The sequence below is a fragment of the Peromyscus maniculatus genome, chromosome 4, assembly GCF_049852395.1.
Source record: "Peromyscus maniculatus bairdii isolate BWxNUB_F1_BW_parent chromosome 4, HU_Pman_BW_mat_3.1, whole genome shotgun sequence".
Lineage (NCBI taxonomy): Eukaryota > Metazoa > Chordata > Mammalia > Rodentia > Cricetidae > Peromyscus > Peromyscus maniculatus.
This window is the reverse complement of record NC_134855.1, coordinates 99,311,190-99,331,041: the sequence shown is the minus strand read 5'-3', so window position 1 is coordinate 99,331,041 and position 19,852 is coordinate 99,311,190. Positions and strand designations below refer to the sequence as shown.

The 19,852-nt window shown below is 42.6% G+C and overlaps 1 protein-coding gene across 2 annotated transcripts in view; it reads right to left on the bottom strand.

Moving 5' to 3' along the window:
* Wdr76 (WD repeat domain 76) overlaps positions 1–19,852 on the bottom strand; it is a 39,576-nt gene that overhangs the window by 4,236 nt on the left and 15,488 nt on the right. For both annotated transcript variants that reach the window (XM_076568610.1, XM_076568609.1), the window contains exons 5-12: positions 17,919–18,048; positions 16,478–16,579; positions 16,338–16,381; positions 13,187–13,340; positions 10,138–10,293; positions 6,361–6,578; positions 5,221–5,373; positions 3,504–3,557 (exon numbers count right to left, since the gene is read on the bottom strand). In XM_076568610.1, the coding sequence (XP_076424725.1) occupies positions 3,504–3,557; positions 5,221–5,373; positions 6,361–6,578; positions 10,138–10,293; positions 13,187–13,340; positions 16,338–16,381; positions 16,478–16,579; positions 17,919–18,048 (1,011 nt within the window). The remainder of the gene's footprint in view (positions 1–3,503; positions 3,558–5,220; positions 5,374–6,360; positions 6,579–10,137; positions 10,294–13,186; positions 13,341–16,337; positions 16,382–16,477; positions 16,580–17,918; positions 18,049–19,852) is intronic.

Here is a 19,852-nt window from a genome sequence, read left to right as displayed (position 1 = left end):
ATGTCTATTTCTCAGTGGCGGTATGTCACGCTTCTGGGGATGCTCCGGTCTGTATGTAAAATGCACCACAGGCTCCTGTGCTTTGCAATCTCAGCCCCCAGCGGATGTTACTGATGTGGGCAGCTGTGGATCCTTTAGAAGTGAGCATTCTAAGCCAGGTGGTGGTGGCGCACGCCTTTAATCCCAGCACTCGGGAGGCAGAGCCAGGTAGATCTCTGTGAGTTCGAGGCCAGCCTGAGCTACAGAGTGAGATCCAGGAAAGATGCCAAAAGCTACACAGAGAAACCCTTTCTCGAAAAACCAAAAAAGAAAAAGAAAAAAAAAAAAGGTAAGCATTCTAGAAAAAGTGGTTACTGGAGTCTAGACCTTGCAGTTTACAGCTAAACAGGAAGAACCCTGTCCTTTGAGAAAACTGCTTCTGGGGCTGGAGAGGTGGCTCAGAGGTTAAGAGCACTGACTGTTCATGAGTTCAATTCCCAGCAACCACATGGTGGCTCACAGCCATCTGTAATGAGATCTGGCGCCCTCTTCTGTATACATAATGAATAAATAAATCTTAAAAAAAAAAAAGAAAAGAAAAGAAAAGAAAACTGCTTCTGGTTTCACTGAGGTGTGAGAACAAAGAATCTCAGCTGTCACCACGGAGCCACCTGTCACCACAGAGCTGTTAACACGTTCATGTGCACAAACCCACAGACACACACAACAGCCTATAATTCTAGCTCCAGGGGCTCCAACACACATGTACATATCCACAGACAGATACACACACATGCATGAAATTTAAAACAAAAGTAAACCTTTAAGAAGAGAAAAGGAAATCGGCCCCAGCTACATGAGTTAGAAGCTCAGCCTCAAAAACAAAAACAAAAACAAAACAAAACAAAAATAATGAGTAATTTTAAAAATTAAAAGACTGAAAAAGAGATGCTAACAGCTGAGTCTTACTTTGGGAACTGTGGCTTTTACCCTTCTCTCTGAACAGGATGGAACCTGCCATCTTGGAACTGGTTACAACTGTGCTCTCTAGACCAGCCACTTTTAAGTTTAGCCAAGAACAAGAACAATCATTATATAAGCAGTGTGACCCACGAAAGTCAGCTGTTACTACACATTCATAGCAGCCAAGCCAGAAACAAGATTAAGAAAAGAGCCCCACTGGCGGTGTGGCACACGCCTTTAATCCCAGAGCTCAGGAGGCAGAGGCGGGTGGATCTCTGAGTTCAAGGCCAGCTTGGTCGGCAGAGAGAGTCCCAGGACAACCAGAGCTACACAGGGAAACCAAGCAAATAAATAAATAATAAAACAGAATGTAAAATTTTAAATCTATACAGCACTCAAAAACCTGGACAGAAAAAATCCCTGAGATTTAAAAATGAGCAAATTATACCTGTTTACAATAAAAAAAAAAAAAAAGATATTTTGCTGGGCAGTGGTGGTGCACACCTCTAATCCAAGCACTCAGGAAGCAGAGGCAGGTGGATTTCTGTGAGTTCCAGGCCAGCCTGGTCTACAAAGTGAGATCCAGGACAGCCAGAACTATTACACAGAGAAACCCTGTCTCAAAAATAAAAGAACAAAAAAACAGGGGGATGTTTTATGTCTTTATTTTGAACATTACACTCAGGAATCAGTGTGTAAAGAAATCGTGGAGAAATTTCAGCTAATTTAAAATAACTCACCAGGAAAAGCCACTTATTTGTGCATTTTTAGTGAAAATATTTTTCACAATTCTCTATTTTTGCAGCAAGGTCACTAGCTCATGACACTAGACCACAGTGTCTCTGAACTCATCCTAGCCCAACGTTCTCATGTAAGTTGGATATTAACACTGGAAATCAAAAGCACCTGGCAATGAAGAGGCACTATGCTATTCTCAGTCCAAAAAACTAAAAATAAAACATCTGGCAAGTTACCTGGAGACAATTCTCCAAATATAAACATGGTCTCACTGAGCCCCAGCCCATCCTCCTGCTTCCACCAGCACAGTGCTGGGCTTAAAGACACATGGGCATCCACACCCGGCTCCTGAATTTTTTCTCCAGTGAGAAATAAAGACCTAATTCCATTCTTCAGTGGGCGGAAAGACAGTCTCCCGTCTGTGAGAAGAGCAAATGGCTCCCTGACCCACCCCGCCCACCCCAGTGCATGTTTTATCACCTTTGCCAAACATTAGAGGGTCACAGATCTGTGGCTTTATTCTGGTGCATGCCTTTAATCCCAGCACTTGGGAGGCAGAGCCAGGTGGATCTCTGTGAGTTCGAGGCCAGCCTGGTCTACAGAACGAGATCCAGGACAGGCACCAAAACTACACACAGAAACCCTGTCTCGGAAAACAAAACAAAGTGAAGTCAAAGAACAGTTAAGAGAAGCTGGTAGTGGCGGCTGGGGAGAATCTGGTCAAAGAATGCAAACTTTCAGAGTGGGAAAGAGTCAGAAGATCTATTCTAGAAATGTAGTAAGGGTTTTGGTATTTTTTTTTTCTTTTTTAAGATTTATCTAATTTTTATTTGTGTATAATACGGCAGTGTAAAGATATTCCACGTGTGTACAGTGCCCTCAAAGGCCAACTGGAGTTACAGGTAGGTTTCAGAAATGGAACTCCATAGTCCTCACACTTGGTTTGCCCTCCAAACCATCATCAGAGGGGGAAAAAAAGAAAAAAGAAATGTGGGGTGATAAACGTTAAATAGCTCAATTTAGTCATTCTATAATGCATACGTATTTCAAAATATATTTTTTTTATTTGCTAATAAATTAAGAATTGGGAACGGAGGCATACACCTTTAATCCTAGCACTTGAGAGACAAAGACAGAGGCTGTCTGTGAGTTCAAGGCCAACCTGGTCTCCATAGGAGTTCTAGAACAGCTAGGGATGCACAGTGAGACTATGTCTCAAAAAAAACAAACAAAAAATGAAGAAACTCATAAATTAAAATATAACATCTGAAAGATAAAATGAAATGGGGGGAAAAAAAGGAAACAAAATATGCTTAAATGGAGCCTCTGAAAACTGCCACTGACAAAGACCAGACACATCCAACTTCAAGCACGATAAAAACCACCTCTAGAGGGAAGGCACGGCATGCGGAATAGAGTTACACATTAAGCTGGCACACATCCAAAGTGGGTTCCAGAGGCGGGCATCAGAAACACGAGGCAGGCACGTGCTGAAGCAACCTAAGCCCAGAACAAACAGGCAGCCCCATCAAGGAGCGGCAGTCTTCTTGAATAAGGTACTGAGTGTAACTCAAGTCACAATCAAGACCTCAGCTTTGACCAAAAAGAACCTGCAGAGAGCACATGCCAACTAAGAGCTGGGCCGCTGAGACCCGGAAGCAAGAGCTCCTCTGGGCAGGACTGGAAAGCAAGGATGCTAACACAGCACAACGCACACAACCAGAACCACAGCCTCTCCTGACAGTCACACGCCTAACACGCCCCTTCTACACACTGCTGCTCACAGCTGTCCAGGATCTAGGGTATTCGGTGCAGAGGCCTACCTGATGGAAGTGAGGAGAGGAATCTGGGACGACAGACAGCTGCTGTCAAAGACTCTGCAAATAAAGGTTGAGAACAGGTACACAGTCAGTATTCTCTATTACTCTAAAAAAAATCCTTTTTTCTTTACGACATTCTCTCACTATGTATGCCTAGAACTATGGATCTTCCTATTTGACCTCCTGTGTGTGCTGGAATTATAGGTAGGCACCACCACACCAGCTTGGCATGTACATTCTAAAGTGACAATCTGGCATCTGAAACTATATTCACATTCAAACACACATAAGGGCTGTGGTATGAAAACTCACAAATACTCTAAGAGTGCATGCATGTATAAAAAATAATCTTCTGGGGCTGGAGAGATGGTTCAGTGGTAAAAGAACACTAACTGCTCTTCCAGAGGACCCAGGTTGAATTCCCAGCACTCACATGGCAGCTCACAACTGTATGTAACTTCAGTTCTAGGGGATCCAACACCCTCACACAGATTTGGATGCAGGCAAAATACCAATGCATATAAAATAAAAATAAATAAATTCTTTAAAAAAAAAAAAAAAAAGCAATCTTCCTCTGACTCTTTAGTTGATAGCCTGATGTGTCATTTCCAAACTGCTCAAGAGGCTGATTGGCCAGCACAAACGTGGAGAGACCCAGAATCCTCTACTGGGTACCCAGGTAGAAGGAAGCCAGCCTCAGTATCACACCTCTCTTCTGTGCCCAGCTGACCCAGGGCAATCTCTTGGCCCTAGAACTTCTCGGCTAGTTTGATTACTAGCAAGCTTAATTCCTAGAGGTAATGTAGTAAGCATGAACTCTAGGAATGAATAAAATGAATAATTCTGATAATGAATAAAAATGGATAAAAAGATGCCAACACAAAGGAAACTATGTGGGTAGGAAGGGGACCTGAATTGCCATGATAAACCTCACATCATCTCCCGGTGACGCTCACAAACTCTGCTAGACACTAACTGGGCACCGCAGATCATGTGTTTGCCATTCTTGACCATGGGATACATTCAATAGATGAATTCTAACTCCTAAAGAGCTTGCAAATGTGAAACAAAATTAAGTGTTCTCAAAGAGAACAGAATCATTTTCCCCTAAAGTCTCATTAACTATCTCTACATCTTTTCTCTAGAAATGGGGGTCTCACTATATTACCCATCTATGCTCAAGGGGTCTGCCGGCCTCAACATGTCAAAAAAACCAGGCCATCAAAAGGCTCTTCATGTTTCTTTAACTTGACATTTTTTCAGTTTGGGGGAGGTAGCTGTAAAGGTCAATGCTAGAACCCTAAAACCACACCTATGAGCTCGTGCAGAAGCATCATTTTTTCTGTTTTCTACATGCCTGAAGTCTGGGGCTCTGTGATTTCCGTCTAACACACTTGTAAAGTAGAGCGAGCATCTCTTAACTGACATGGGGAACACACCAGTCATCCCAGTACTCGGGAGGTCAAACCAGGATGATGGCAAGTTCAAGGTCAGCCTGGAATACTTGGGGGGGGGAATAAATGGTGGGACAGAGAGGGAAAGGGGTGGGAGAGAGAAAGGGAGGTATACAGGGAAGGGGGAGAGGCAAGAGGGAGGGCCCCTAACACAGTAACACTAGTGAGTCCACAGCAACAGCCGTAAACACAACATCTAGTCTACGAACACCACAGCCGCAGTCTCAACAGATTCCCTAAAAACACGGTTCTGTCTTCTGTCTTACCTCAGCTTACAGTCGGCACAAGTGGTCACCACTCTGTTACCGGTAACAGGTGAAAAATACGCCGAGGCAACGCTCTTCGAGTGTCCAGTCAAAGAGATCAAAGGCTGGCTTCTCTTGGAATTCAGGCACCTCGCATCATAAACGTGAACGTCCCTGGGGCAGGAAGAGAAATTACCAGTCCAGCCCATGCAGTGAGCCCACAGAGGAAGCTCACTCTGAGCCTACGTTACACACTCAGACACCGACTACATTAAGAACTTAAGACAAAACCCTCCAATCTATAACTTTACAGACAGCGACTGGCATAGGAAAATAAATATTGGAAAAATTCCAAGATACAGAAGATCTATGTTACCTCAGGCACAGAGACTAGATTCTGGTAGGTTTTCAACATACAACATTTCCAAGTGCTGGGTGGTAGCGGCGCACACCTTTTCCTCACACTCAGGAGGCAAAGGCAAGTGGATCTCTCTGAGTTCAAAACCAGCCTGGTCTACAGTGTGGGTTCTAGAACAGCCATAGCTACCATTTTAAGACCCTGTCTCCAAAAAAAAAAAAAATCTCCAAGAAACAAAATAACATGAGCTGCCAAGTTCTAAGTCACATACAAGTTTTCTGTTTATTACGATTTTAAGTTTTCTTCTCATAAAAGTAGAAGCAAATACACACAGTGCTAAAGGGACACATGTGCTTTTTTGAACAGTTCCTCAATTTTTAAACCAAAGAATTCCTATTAAAAAGTAATTAGACTTGTAACATTTCTATGGGTGTGAAGAGGAATTACTTGGCCTCTGTAGAGCACACAAGTCAAATTGTGTCAAGGATAGTGGCACATGCTTTCAGTCCCAGCATTTAGAAGGCAGAGGCAGGTGGAACTCTGGACTACAGAGTGAGACCCTGTCTCGAAATTAAAAAGAAAAAAAAGAAATAAAGAAGGTCAAATATCTGATAAACTAAACTAAATCACGTGCTCATGACATTAAAAGGATTAAATCCTAACAGTGTTTGAAGAGCATAACTCAAGCCTGGCACGATAACAAACATCTATAATCCCAGCCTCGGATAGCAAGTGGGACCCCGTCTCAAAAAAAACCAAAAAAAAAAAAAACAAAAACACAAAACAGAAGAAAACAAACATACCTCAATCCTGCGGTGATAAAATACTGCCTGGATACTGGGTGGACATGAACAGTTCTTATTTTTCCCAAAGATGAATTAAAAAACTTCTCATAGGAAGTCCCAGGTGTCCGTCTATCCAGCAGAGACAGATGTCCATCCCAGTGTCCCACTAGCAGAGTGGAAGCCTCTTCTGCCAGGAAGTCGAAGGAGGAGGGGCTGCTCCCCTCATTTCTGTACACCTGGGGAGAAGCAGCAATCCGGTTACACCCCGGAGGCTCAGTGGGTCAAAGTGTTAACCACACAAGCCGATAACCCGAGTTCGATCCCTGGAACCCCGAGAAAAAGGTGGGTGAGGTGCTACACATCTGTACTTGGAGCACCCCAACCACGGCAGGAGGTAGAGAAGAGCTCCGGCAGGCGGGTGCAGAGCCAGCATAGCAGCACAGGACGGACGCTACCCCAAAAGTGGGGCGGCAACAACTGACTCCCCAAAGCTGTCCTCATAGCTCTGCATGTAGCCAAAGCTGGCCTGGAACTAATGATCCTCCTGCATTCTCTTCCCACATGCTGGGATTACATAAAATTTGAAACATGGTCCCTCAGTAACCCAGGCTGGACTCAAACTCAAGATATATAGCTAAAGGACTTTGAACTTCTCATCCTCCCCGGTGTTAAAATTACAAGCATGTGCCACTACACCAGCTTGTGTGGCGCTGAGGATTGAACCCAAGGCCTTGTGACTACTAGGCAGGCACTCTGACAACTGAGCTACATCCCTAGCACAGATGAAAATGTTTAATTTTCAAATCTGACATGGCAGCTCACACCTCACTTGGGTGGATCTCTGTGAGTTTGGCCAGCTTGGTCTACATAGTGAGTTCCAGGACAGACAGAGTTACAAACACCACAAGAGGAGAAAAAAATTAATTTTTTTTTATTCTGATTTCACTAAAAAAATAAGTAATTTGCTACAATCCTATTTGCCAAGGAAAACTGGGCCTAGAAGTCGAGCCTTTCATCCCAGGACTTGAAGGCTGTGACAGGAACATCACAAGTCCGCGTAAACCTACGTTATGTGACAAGGCTCTATCTCAAAAACACAAATTCAAACTTAACTATCTTCATTCTTTAATTAAATGAAAAAACCAACAAAGAGAAAAGCTCCCCCAGCTTGTAAAACACAGTTTAGGAATCCAGTGAAAAATGAACCGGAAGCAGCCGTCATTCCATACTACAGTAGTTATTAGAATAAATGTTTTTTAATCCTACTTACTTACTTACTTACTTACTTATTGAGGCAGGGTTCCTCTGTGTAGCTTTGGAGCCTTTCCTGGAACTCACTCTGTAGTCCAGGCTGGCCTCGAACTCACAGAGATCCGCCTGCCTCTGCCTCCCGAGCACTGGGATTAAAGGTGTGCACCACCACTGCCCGGCTTTCGAATCCTGCTCTCTGGCACTGAGACTGTAAGTGTATGCCATCATGAACAGAGGGGTTTTGTTTTGGTTTTAAGATTATCTATTTTAGCTGGGCGGTGGTGGCGCACGCCTTTAATCCCAGCACTCGGGAGGCAGAGGCAGGCGAATCTCTGTGAGTTCAAGGCCAGCCTGGTCTCCAAAGCGAGTTCCAGGAAAGGCGCAAAGCTACACAGAGAAACCCTGTCTCGAAAAACCAAAAAAAAAAAAAAAAAAAAAAAAAAAAAAAAAAAAAAAAAAAAGATTATCTATTTTATCTCAAAATAAATAAATAAGAAAAAAAGATTTATTGTTTCGGGGGGGGGGGGGACAGTTATTTTGCTTGCATGCATGGCTGGATATACATGCATGCTTGGTGTCCAAGGGCATCAGATCTCCTGGAACTGGAGGTACGGATGGTTTAAGCCTCCATGTAGGTACTGGGAGCTGAACCAGGCCTCTGGAAAAGCAGCAAGTACTCTTAAGCACTGAGCCGTCTCTCCAGCCCCTGCACAGCAGCTCATATGGGTTCTGGGGACTGAACTCAGGTTCTCCTGGTTGTACCGAGAACTCTCTCTCCCAGCCCCAAATTTAACATGCTTTTTTTTTTTTTTTTTTTTTTTGGTTTTTCGAGACAGGGTTTCTCTGTGTAGCTTTGCGCCTTTCCTGGAGCTCACTCGGTAGCCCAGGCTGGCCTCGAACTCACAGAGATCCACCTGGCTCTGCCTCCCGAGTGCTGGGATTAAAGGCGTGCGCCACCAACGCCCGGCTTAACATGCTTTTAAAAACAGGTACTACAAGATTTTAATCCCAGCATTCAGGGAGGCAGAGACTGTGGATCTCTGTGAGTTCGAGGCCAGGCTGGTCTACAGAGTGAGTTCCTGCAGGACAGCCAGGACTATAGAGAAAGATCCTATCTCAAAAACAAAACAGACAACGAAAGTCTAAGCACCCAGATTCCTTCAACCATTCTTTATTTTTTTCCTTTTCTGCCATGTTGGAAATCAAACACGGTTATATGCATGTTAGGTAAGCACTCTATCACTGAGCTAAACCTCTGGACTTCAAGTGGTCTCAAACAGACATATATTCCACCAGAAAGGCCTTATCCTCAAGAGATGGTTAAAAATAAAACCCTTCTGGTGTCTGTTTCTTGCCAGAGAACACAATATCACTAATACCTGTTGTCCATTCTGACATTTGACCCATTTGCTGGGTCAAAACGACTGAGCTAATCTCTTTACCATCTATGTTAGTTAGAAGTGTGCTGGGAGAGAGGTGGAATGGAGCTCAGTCGAGTCGGCAGAGCATTTACCAGGACACATAGATCACTGGGTTTGATCCTAAGGACTGCATAAACCGGGCATCATGCTGCATACCTACATAATAACGGCATTTGGGAGAGGGAAGCAAGAGGACCAAAAGCTCAAGGTTAGTCTTGGCTACATAAGGAATGTCAGGTCAACTGTGTATGAGACTTTTTTAAAAATGGGGTTTGGCTCAGTAGTAGAACAGGGTTTCTCTGTGTAGCTTTGCACCTGTCCTGGATCTCACTCTGTAGACCAGGCTGGCCTTGAACTCACAGAGATCCACCTGCCTCTGCCTCCCGAGTGCTGGGATCAAAGGCGTGCACGACCACCACCCGGCAGTAGTAGAACTCTTATCTAGCATATTCCTTGGCTCTGAATCCAATCTCTAGCATGCACACACACACAAAAACAAAGTTAAATCTTAGCTGGAAGACTATAGAAAATTCTATTTTATTTTATGTAGTTTATGTGTTGTGGTATAGACCAAAGGTTTGGAGTATATATAATGTAATGAATGTCCATAAACAAAAAAATATTCTAATATTTTTCCCAAAATGAATATGCACAAGGCTCAAGCCTAGAAACAGTTCAGTACTTTTACTCAAAAGCTTTCTTTTCCACAAATAAAACAATTATATAACAAGAATATGGTGGCATGTGCCCACAATGTAGTCCCAGATATTCTGGAGGCAGAGGATGGAGGATCACCAATCAGTTCAAAGCTAGCCGGGGCTGCTTAGTGATACCCTACCTCAAAAAACAAAACATAATTAATTTATTCACACTAATTCAATTTAATTTTCATGACAACTCTGTAAGACTATCCCATTTCATAGCTAAGGAAATGGAGGCACAGACATTGAGTAACTTTTAAAGGTCAAACCTAACTGATAATAGACGGTCTATGGCTTGAACTTAGTCCCTAAACTGTACAACAAACTTCTCTCAATCTGACTGATACAGGAATCAAGCGTACCCTTTAAGAAATATTCCAGAATATCATCTGATGTCAGGTTGTAAACACATTAACATTTACCTCTTCAAAAATGCCACTGGAAAAGTCCCCACATCGCAGTGTGCCATCGTAGCTCAGTGACAGTAGGTGGGCTGGATTGGTGGGTGAGAAGTAAAGACAGCTAACGGGCTGACTGTGGGGATAAAAAACATATATCTGATCTTCACATTGCTGGGTCTGGAAGAAAGTTGGAGGTGAGGGAAAAGACAAAACTAGTGAAAAGTAGTAATGGTTGCTATGTCTTCATATCATTAAAGAATTAACATAGGAATTATATTGAGTCTTTAGTCTAACTACACTCACTCTCCCAGACAGACAATCAGAACCTTTTAAGAGCATGTGTATGCGTGTACAACACACCCATATAGAGGCTATGACACACATGTGTAAGTCAGAGGATACATTGCAGTTGTCAGCTCTCTCCTTTCACATGAGTTCAGGTCACCAGGCAAGCATCTTTACCCTCTGAGCATCTCACAGGCACAGAATCAACAACTTTATATTGGAATTTTTGTTTCCTCATATTCAGTTTAACAATACCCAGCCACATTAATTTCACATGCCCAGCTTTGGGCAACTATCAAACTAGTTTCTTCTTAACAGAGGCAACAAAAACCCTGCATCTGCCAGTTGAGATGGCATGCACCCATGATCACAGCTACTCAGAAGGATCACCTGAGCAGGTGGTGTTTATGGCTAATCCAGGAAACACAGCAAGACCTCCCCTCAAAAAACAAAACAAAATCCTCTGGAGAGCTGGCTCAGCAGTTAAAATCATTTGCTGCTCTTGCAGAGAACCCGAGTTGGATCCCCAGCACCTGACAACATATAACCATCCGTAATTCTAATGCCAGGGAATCTGTTGCCCTCTTTCAGGAATGCACCTGGTGCACACACATACAGGCAGACAAAACACCCATACATGTAAAACAAAAACAAAATGTAAAAAAATTTTAATATAAAAAGTATGGGTTATTCGCTGGGCAGTGGTGGTACACGTCCTTTAATCCAAGTACTTGGGAGGCAGAACCAAGCAGATCTCTGTGAGTTTGAAGCCAGCCTGGTCTACAGAGTGAGATCCCAGACAGGCACCAAAACTACACAGAGAAACCCTGTCTCAAAAACCACCACCACCCCAGAAAAAAAAAGTATGGGTTATTCAATATCAAGTGGTCATCTCTGAAATCATATACATAAAAGTAACATAAGAACTGAGTGCATTATATTAAGAAGATATATGCATATCTATGTAACAACAATTAAAGAAATAGAGGCCATGAATTTGAGAGCAAGGGGAAATGGGAAAAGTTGGAGAGAGGTAAGAGAAAGGGTAAAATTATTTTAAAAAATGTAAAAATACAAAGTATGGGACAGTGAGATGACTCAGAAGGTAAAGGTGCTTGTCACTAAAACATATGCAGGCAAAACACTCGTACACATAAAATTATATTGCCACTAAAGACACACGCAGGCAATACATCCATCTACATAAAATTATAAAAAAGATACTTCAGTTCTGAGCAGCAATTCTTTTGTTGTTGTTTTGTTTTTGTTTTTCTGAGACTGGGTCTCTCTATGCAGCCCTGAATGGGCTGGAACTCAGTAAGTAGACCAGGCTGGACTTGAACTCACAGATCCACCTATCCCCACCTCCCAAGTGTTGGAATTAAAGGTGTGAGCCGCCATACCTGGAGCTGATTTTTTTTTTCTTTTAAGATTTATTTTAGAGCCAGGCATGGTGGGCATACCTTTAATCCCAGGACTGGGGAGGCAGAGGCAGGTGGATATCTGTGAGGTCAAGGCCAGCCTGATCAACATAGCCAAGTTCCAGGACATCCAAGGACTATATAGAGACCCTGTTTTTTTTTTTTTTTTTAAAACAAAAACAAAAACAAAAAAAAACTTATAATTTTATTTTATGTATACATGAATGTCTGGTACAGGAAAAGACCAGAAGGCATTGGCTCCCCTGGAACTGGAGTTAGAGATGGTTGTGAGCTGCTCTGTGGATGCTGGGAACAGAACCTGGGAACTCTGAAAGAACAGCAAGGGCTCTAAACAGCTGAGCGAGCTACTATCCAGCCCCATGATCATCAACTCTTTCGTCAAGCTTTTCCATTCTGAAATATTTTTTCCCCTCAAGAGCTAGGGAACAAACCCAAAGCTTCCTGCATGCTGGGCAAACACTCTACCAACTGAGCTATATATACAATAACAACAACAAAATTATAAATACACAAAAAGGGGCTGAGGATGTAGCTCCGTTGATAGAGCGCCTGCTCAGCATATACAAAGCCCTGGCGCGCGCGCGCACACGCGCGCGCGCACACACACACACACACACTTTAAAAAGTTAAACAGGCTAGAGAGATGACTCAGTGATTAAGAGCCCTTCCAGAGGATTCAGGTCAATCCCCAGCACCCACATGTCAGCTCACAACAGTCTGTAACTCTAGTCGCAGGGGATCCAACACCCTTTTCTGACTTCTCTGGGCATTAAACATGTAATGTAGTGCACAGGCATACATTTAAAAAAGAAAGAAAGAAAAACAAACTCATAAACATAAACTTTTAAAACTAAAATAACAAATGTAAAAAAAAAAAACTTTGAGGTGTCACACTTTTAATACTGGAACTTGGGAAGAGAGGCAGGCTGAGCTCTGATTTCAAGGCCTGCCTGGTCTACATAATTGTCTCAAAAATAAATAAACCAACAAGACATTAAGAAAATAATACAACATGAATATGGAGAAAACATAACCTTCAAATCATAGCAGACCCTATTTTGAACATAATTTAAAAACTTACTTTTCATATGCAAATTTTTTCACATATACATTAATGTCTCCTGCCAGATAATTTATGTCCAGATGGCTAAAGATACTCAAGCTAAAAATGTTAGTTCTATAAAACAAATTTAAATTCTGCCAGATTTCTAAAATTTGGAATCATGAAGCACACAACTACAAATCTCAGCAACATTTATAAATAAATGTTCCAGGCTATCCTCTTTAAGACAGCTCCTTCAGGCAGACTTTACATCAGCTCCCAAAAGGTAGTGTCAACTTACCAAATCCCAAAGTCCAATTTGCCCAGACTTGGCCCCGGCTGCTACCAAGGTCCTCACTTCTGATGGATGAAGGGCCACAGAGGAGATCGCACCTCTGGTCACTTTACGAACAGTAGCTTCACTGATGACCATACCACTTAAGTTGGTTTTGTAGCTACAAAAGTTGGTAAGTTAAAGATAAAAACAATCTCAATAGTCCCAACACGTGAAATATAACTCCAAAAAGAAAGAGCACAACTAGTAAATTCTGGCAATACCCAACTTCCTATGACAAAAGACACCAAATAAATCAAGGTTATCATTTTCCAACTATAAAAGTACTTCTGATAATTTTTTTTTTTTTGGTTTTTCGAGACAGGGTTTCTCTGTGTAGCTTTGCGCCTTTCCTGGAACTCACTTGGTAGCCCAGGTTGGCCTCGAACTCACAGAGATCCGCCTGCCTCTGCCTCCCAAGTGCTAGGATTAAAGGTGTGCGCCACCACCGCCCAGCTCTGATAATTTAATGATGATATCAAAACTTAGGAGGCTAGAATTAAAGCATGACATGACGGGGCTGGGGACGTGCCTTAGCAGGGGCAGCCACAGAGGAGTATGCTCTCTGTGCACACAAACTGCTGGCACACATACTTCATATGAGTTCATAGATTTTAACAAGAAAAGATTTTAAAGAAACAATTCAATAGTGCATAATAAAAACCATAAGGATGTCCCTACTGTTTGACTCATTAGTCCCATGTCAGGAAACCTAAGAAAAGAGTCTGCTTTTATGTATGCACATGCACTTACACACACACACACACGCACGCACGCACGCACGCACGCACGCATGCATGCACGCACGCACGCACGCACGCACACACAAACAGAAACTCCAAACACCAAATGAATAAAAGTGTGCTCTAATAAATGAGCAAATACCCAAGAAAAAAGGCACAATGTGAAACTATATATATATATATTAGAACATAAGTAAAATATGAATTCACGGGAGCTGGAGAGATGGCTCAGCAGTTAAGAGCACACTGGCTGTTCTTCCAGAGGTCCTGAGTTCAATTCCCAGCAACTACATGGTGGCTCACAACCATCCGTAATGAGATCTGGTGCCCTCTTCTGGCCTGCAAGCATGCATGTAGGCAGAATACTTGTATACATAATAAATCTTTAAAAAAAAATTGTGAATTCATTTGTTCAGCATTGAATATATACTATCTGCCAAACAATGTTATGGTGAGATAAAGTCTCCACCTTCATAAAGTTTCTACCCTGTGTCAGGCCAGGCCTACTACTGAAGGCCTGTAACCTTAGCAACTTAAAAATGAGCCTGACTTGCCGGGCGTTGGTGGCGCACGCCTTTAATCCCAGCACTCGGGAGGCAGAGCCAGGCGGATCTCTGTGAGTTCGAGGCCAGCCTGGGCTACCAAGTGAGCTCCAGGAAAGGCGCAAAACTACGCAGAGAAACCCTGTCTCGAAAAACCAAAAAAAAAAAAAAAAAAAAAAAAAAAAAATGAGCCTGACTGCATGCAGGCTTTAATTTTAATTCTCAACCTGACACTTGTGAAGAAAGACTATCTAAAACCCAGTTGGTCTGGGGGCATGTCTATGAAGAATTATATTGATTATATTGATTTATTTATTGATTATTGATTATTTAATTGATGTAAGATCCACCCAATGTGGTTGGCACTATTCCCTAGGCAGAGAAGCCAAAATTGTGTAAGAGTAGAGAATAGGCAGGGTATGGTGATGCACCCTTTTAATCCCAACACTCTCAAGGCAGAGGCAGGCAAGTGCCCAAGACCAACCTGGTCTATAGTGAGACCTTGTCTCAAAAAAAAAGAATGGAGAGCCAACATACTTTTTTGAAATACCTAAAAGAAAGCAGGGCAGTAGTGGCACATGCCTTTAATCCTAGCACCTGGGAGGCAGAGGCAGGCAGATCTCTGAGTTCCAAACCAACCTGGTCTACAGAACAAGTTCCAGGACAGCGAGGGAAATACAGAGAAACCCTGTCTCAAAAAAAAAAAACCTAAAAACAAACAAACAAACAAAGAATGGAGAAACCAAGCTGCCCATAGCATGCACGCATTAACTGTTTCTGCTCTCGACTGTGACTATGTGACCAGCTGTTTCCATCTCCTGCCATCTGGAAATTGCCACAGTGAAAGACTGTGACCTGAAACTGTGAGCCAAATACACCTTGTCTTCCTTGAATTACCTTTGTCAGAGTATTTCCTCGAGGCAATAGAAAATTAAACTAAAACACTAGGCTACAGAACGTGTTTAAAGTGGCCTGAACAACTTGGGGATACTTCACCTCAAAACAGGGCCTGGAGAGATGACTCAATGGTTAAGAACACTTACTACTATTCCAGAGGACCCAGGTTCAGTTCCTAGCACCCTCATGGCAGCTTACAATCAGTTCCAAGGGATTCGGTGCCCTCTTCCTGGTCTCTGTAGGCACCCAGGCACAACATGCACTACCCTCATGTACATGTAGGCAAAACATTCATACACATAAAAATAAGTATATTAAAATATATAAAGTGGTGCACGCCTTTAATCCCAGCACTTGGGAGGCAGAGGCAAGGGTATCTCTGTGAGTTTGAGGCCAGCCAGAATATGCAGTGAGACTCTGTTTTGAGAAAAGTAAATAAATAAAATAAAATAATATGTATGTCTAAAACATAGGGCTAGAGACATAGTTCAGTGGTAAGCACTTGCCTAGCACACTTAAAGCTTTAGTTTAACCCTTAACACTATGAAACAAGTGAGCAAGCAAACAATTGCCAGAATAGAAACAGTAGGAATGGATGATTTTTTCCACTACTTTCAAGGTTTCCTCTAATAGTATAAAATATATATTATAGCTTTTTTTAAAAAGTCCTATACAACATTTACTCATGAATTTTATGTTTATGAGTGCTCTGTCTTTAAGCACACCAGAAAAGGGCACCAGATCCCACTACAGATGGTTGTGAGCCACCATGTGGTTGCTGGGAACTAAACTCAGGACCTCTGGAAAAGCAGTTAAGTGCTCTTAACTGCTGAGCCATCTCTCAAACCCCTATACTATAGCTTTTCTACTGCTAGCATCTCAAAAAGTATAAAACAAAGGTCAAATATAAAACAAAGGCAAGGAATTTTAACTTACCTTTTAATGCTAGATAGTCCCTCCTTGGTCCTCTCCTTACTTGTCTGCAACATTGGAAAAGACCAAGGACTAAGTTCATATATACACAAAGAAATTTCCTTAGGTGATTCTAAAAGCTGTGAAAGCCTCCCAAGTGATACCTTGCTCATCTCGGCCCATGTCTTCAAAGATGCTTTGAACAGTTCATTGCTGTCATCCTGGTTTTCAGGAATCATTTCTAAGGGTCCAGGAGGTAACAAAGGCTATCAAAAAGAAAAGGCAAAAGGTTTTTTTTTTGTCCTAGAACATAAACTGAGAAGAGCCAGGGTTCTGGTTCTCATTTTCACTACTTTCAACATCAACAACAGTGGCACATCGTAGGCGTTTAAAAATGGTTGGCTACTCAAAACGGTGCATGGTGGTACCCACCTGTAATCCCAGCACTCAGGAGGCCCAGGCAGGGGGGATCATGAGTTTCAGGCCAGCTTCAGTTACATAATGATACTCCTAGACAAAAAAGGCTCAAAATTCATGCCAAAGCCTGAGATGTATCTCACTTGGCAGAATGCTTGCCTAGGAAGCATGACACAAAGCAGCTACGGTGGATTATACCTCTAATCTCAGCACTGGGAAGGTGGAAGCAGGATCAGAAATTCAAGGTCACCTTGAACTACATGGTAAGTTCAAGGCCAGCTAAGGCTACATGAGTACCTGTTTTTAAAAAAGCTCTATCAAGGGATCCTCTTCATTTTCATTTTGTCATTTTGTGTATGTGTGATGTATGTGCATAACATGTGTGTTCATGTGAATGTGGATGCACGCGCATATCACACATGCACAAGTCAGAACAGCCTCTGGTGTTGGTGGTCCTCATCTTGTTTTAAAACAGGGTCTCTACTGTTTGCCGCTACATACACCTGGCCAGCTGCCCACCAGTGTCTAGAGTTCTCTAGTCTCAGCTGCCCATCTCACTATGGAATTAAGTGCATAGTGCCATACCCAGCTTTACATGGGCTCTGGGGATTCAAACTCAGGTACTATTTGTACAGCAAGCATTTCTCCCACTGAGGCAGCTCCCCAGCCCAATCCTCACTAGTTTGATCATCTATTACACAGTATTAAACGCTACCACTTATTACTTACTAAACCCTTAACATAATATGAAGAAGTTTATGGATTCTACTTAATTTCACCCTTACAATATTCTATTGATATTTCTTTTGCTTTTTATTCTAGACACACTCTTACTATCTAGCTCAGGTAGACTCGAACTATGTAACCCAGCTCTCCTCAAACTTGTGACAATCCTCCTGCCTTAGCCTCCCAAACACGGAGATTACACATGTGATCCATACACCATTTTTTTAATGTAAAAACTGAAGCTCACAAGAACAAGTAATTTACCCCCAACTCCACAATTTCCTGTAGAAACACAGAGTATTACCCAGTGTTAACAACTCAACTCTGAAGTCTTAAGTCATACAATATCGAAGTATTAAATTAATAAAAGTGAAACATAACAAAAAAAAAAACATCAGTCTGGTTTCAAATACTTTCAATATTTGATTAAGCTAAATGCACTGTATTTGCACTTTTTCTTACATTTTCTTCCTCTTCTTCGAATGTAGGCTGTGCTGGAGCTGCTGGCAAGGGAACTCCCAAAGGGTCCACTTTCAACAATCGCATGGACCTTCGACAGCCAATCTCATTTTCTTTCTTCTTAGGCCTCTTTCTAACGGAGGAAAGGAAATACTCATGCTTTCTCACTGAATGGTAAAATGTATTTAGTAACTTGTTAAAGACTTTTTTATTTTTATGTCTATGTATGTGTGCCTGTGTGAGACCACGTGCACCATGTGTGTGCCTGGTGCCCAAGGAGGCCAGAGGGCATCCAATCACCTGGAATTGGAGTTACGGGTGCCAATGAGTCACTGCTGTGGGTGCTGGGAGCCAAGCCCAGGCCTCCATGAGGAGCAGTATATGTTCTTGACCATTCAGCCATCTCTCAGGTCCTGTACTTAGAAATTTTAATTTAAGGAACAAACATTTAGGAATGTGTACTATAGGCACATTCACACACTGTATAGGTAAAGAGACATAGCTGTTCTGGCTTTTTTGGTGTGTGTGTGTGTGTGTGTGTGTGTGTGTGTGTGTGTGTGTGTGTGTGTCGTGTGCTTGTTTGAGAACCACATGCATACAGGGCCCACAGGTCAGAGAAGGGTATTAAATATCCTGGACCTAGAGATTCAGGTAGTGGTGAGCCTCCCAGTTCAACCGCAGGAAATCAAACCTGAGCATCTGCAAGGGCTTCAGGTGCTCTGAAACACCGATCTATCATCTCTTCGCCACGCTGGCTTTAATAAAGTCTCAAAAAAATCTAAACCGAAAAGCTTAATGTGAAGAAGTAAGAGCCATTAAATAAAGCATGTCACACACATCTGTCAGAACGTGGTCAAAAGAATGACATGTGGCCGGGCGGTGGTGGCGCATGCCTTTAATCCCAGCACTCGGGAGGCAGAGGCAGGCAGATCTCTGTGAGTTCGAGGCCAGCCTGGACTACAGAGTGAGTTCCAGGAAAGGCGCAAAGCCACACAGAGAAACCCTGTCTCGAAAAAACAAAACAAAACAAAAAAAAAAGAATGTCCTGTGATGAACCATGTCCTGGCAAACCGTGAGAGCGGCTCCAGGAAAAAAGGCAGAGGTACATTTGTTCCCTGGATTGTTCTTAGATGAGATTTCATGCCTCCGGGACAAACATTTACATTCAATTTATAAGACATGTTTATTCTTGTTGGAGGTCAGAGCACAGCTATGGAGCCAGTCTGGTCAGTGTGCCCTGAATCTGATATGGCCTTAAGCCTTGCTTTCCTGCTTTCTCAGATATAATCTACAGTACGTGCCGGGCAATTCTGTTTCAATTACTGTCCTGAGAAAATTTTGGGAATGAGCTGCTCTGTTAATAATTAGTATATGCTTACTGATGTTTATTTACATGTTTTTCTGACATGTAACTCAAACAAACAATCTTCCCTGGATCATTGCTTTGTTATATTTGTGTATAAAAGTACACCGAAGGGTTGGAGATTTAGCTCAGTGGTAGAGCGCTTGCCTAGCAAAGCACAAGGCCCTGGGTTCGGTCCTCAGCTCTGAAAAAAAACTGAAGTAAGGTTGTCTACAGCATTAGACTGTAGTCCACCCCATTCTTTCAGGTCCTCAGATCCCAGGTCCAGCAGACAAGATCTGCAGAGTTCGGCTAAAGTAGCCCCATCTCTAATAGAATAATGCCAGGTATAGTGGCTCACACTTGAAACCCCAGCAAATGAGAGACAAAGATAGGAGGATTTCCATGAGTTTGAAAACAGCCTGGGCTACATAGTGAGTTCTAATACACCCTGAGATACACTGTGAGTCCCTCTCTCAAGAGGAAAACAAAACAAAACTGGGGCTAGAAAAATGGCTGTGTGGTCAAGAGCACTTGTTATTGCAGAGGACCTGGGTTCAATTCTCAGCACCCACTTGGTGGCTTACAATCATCA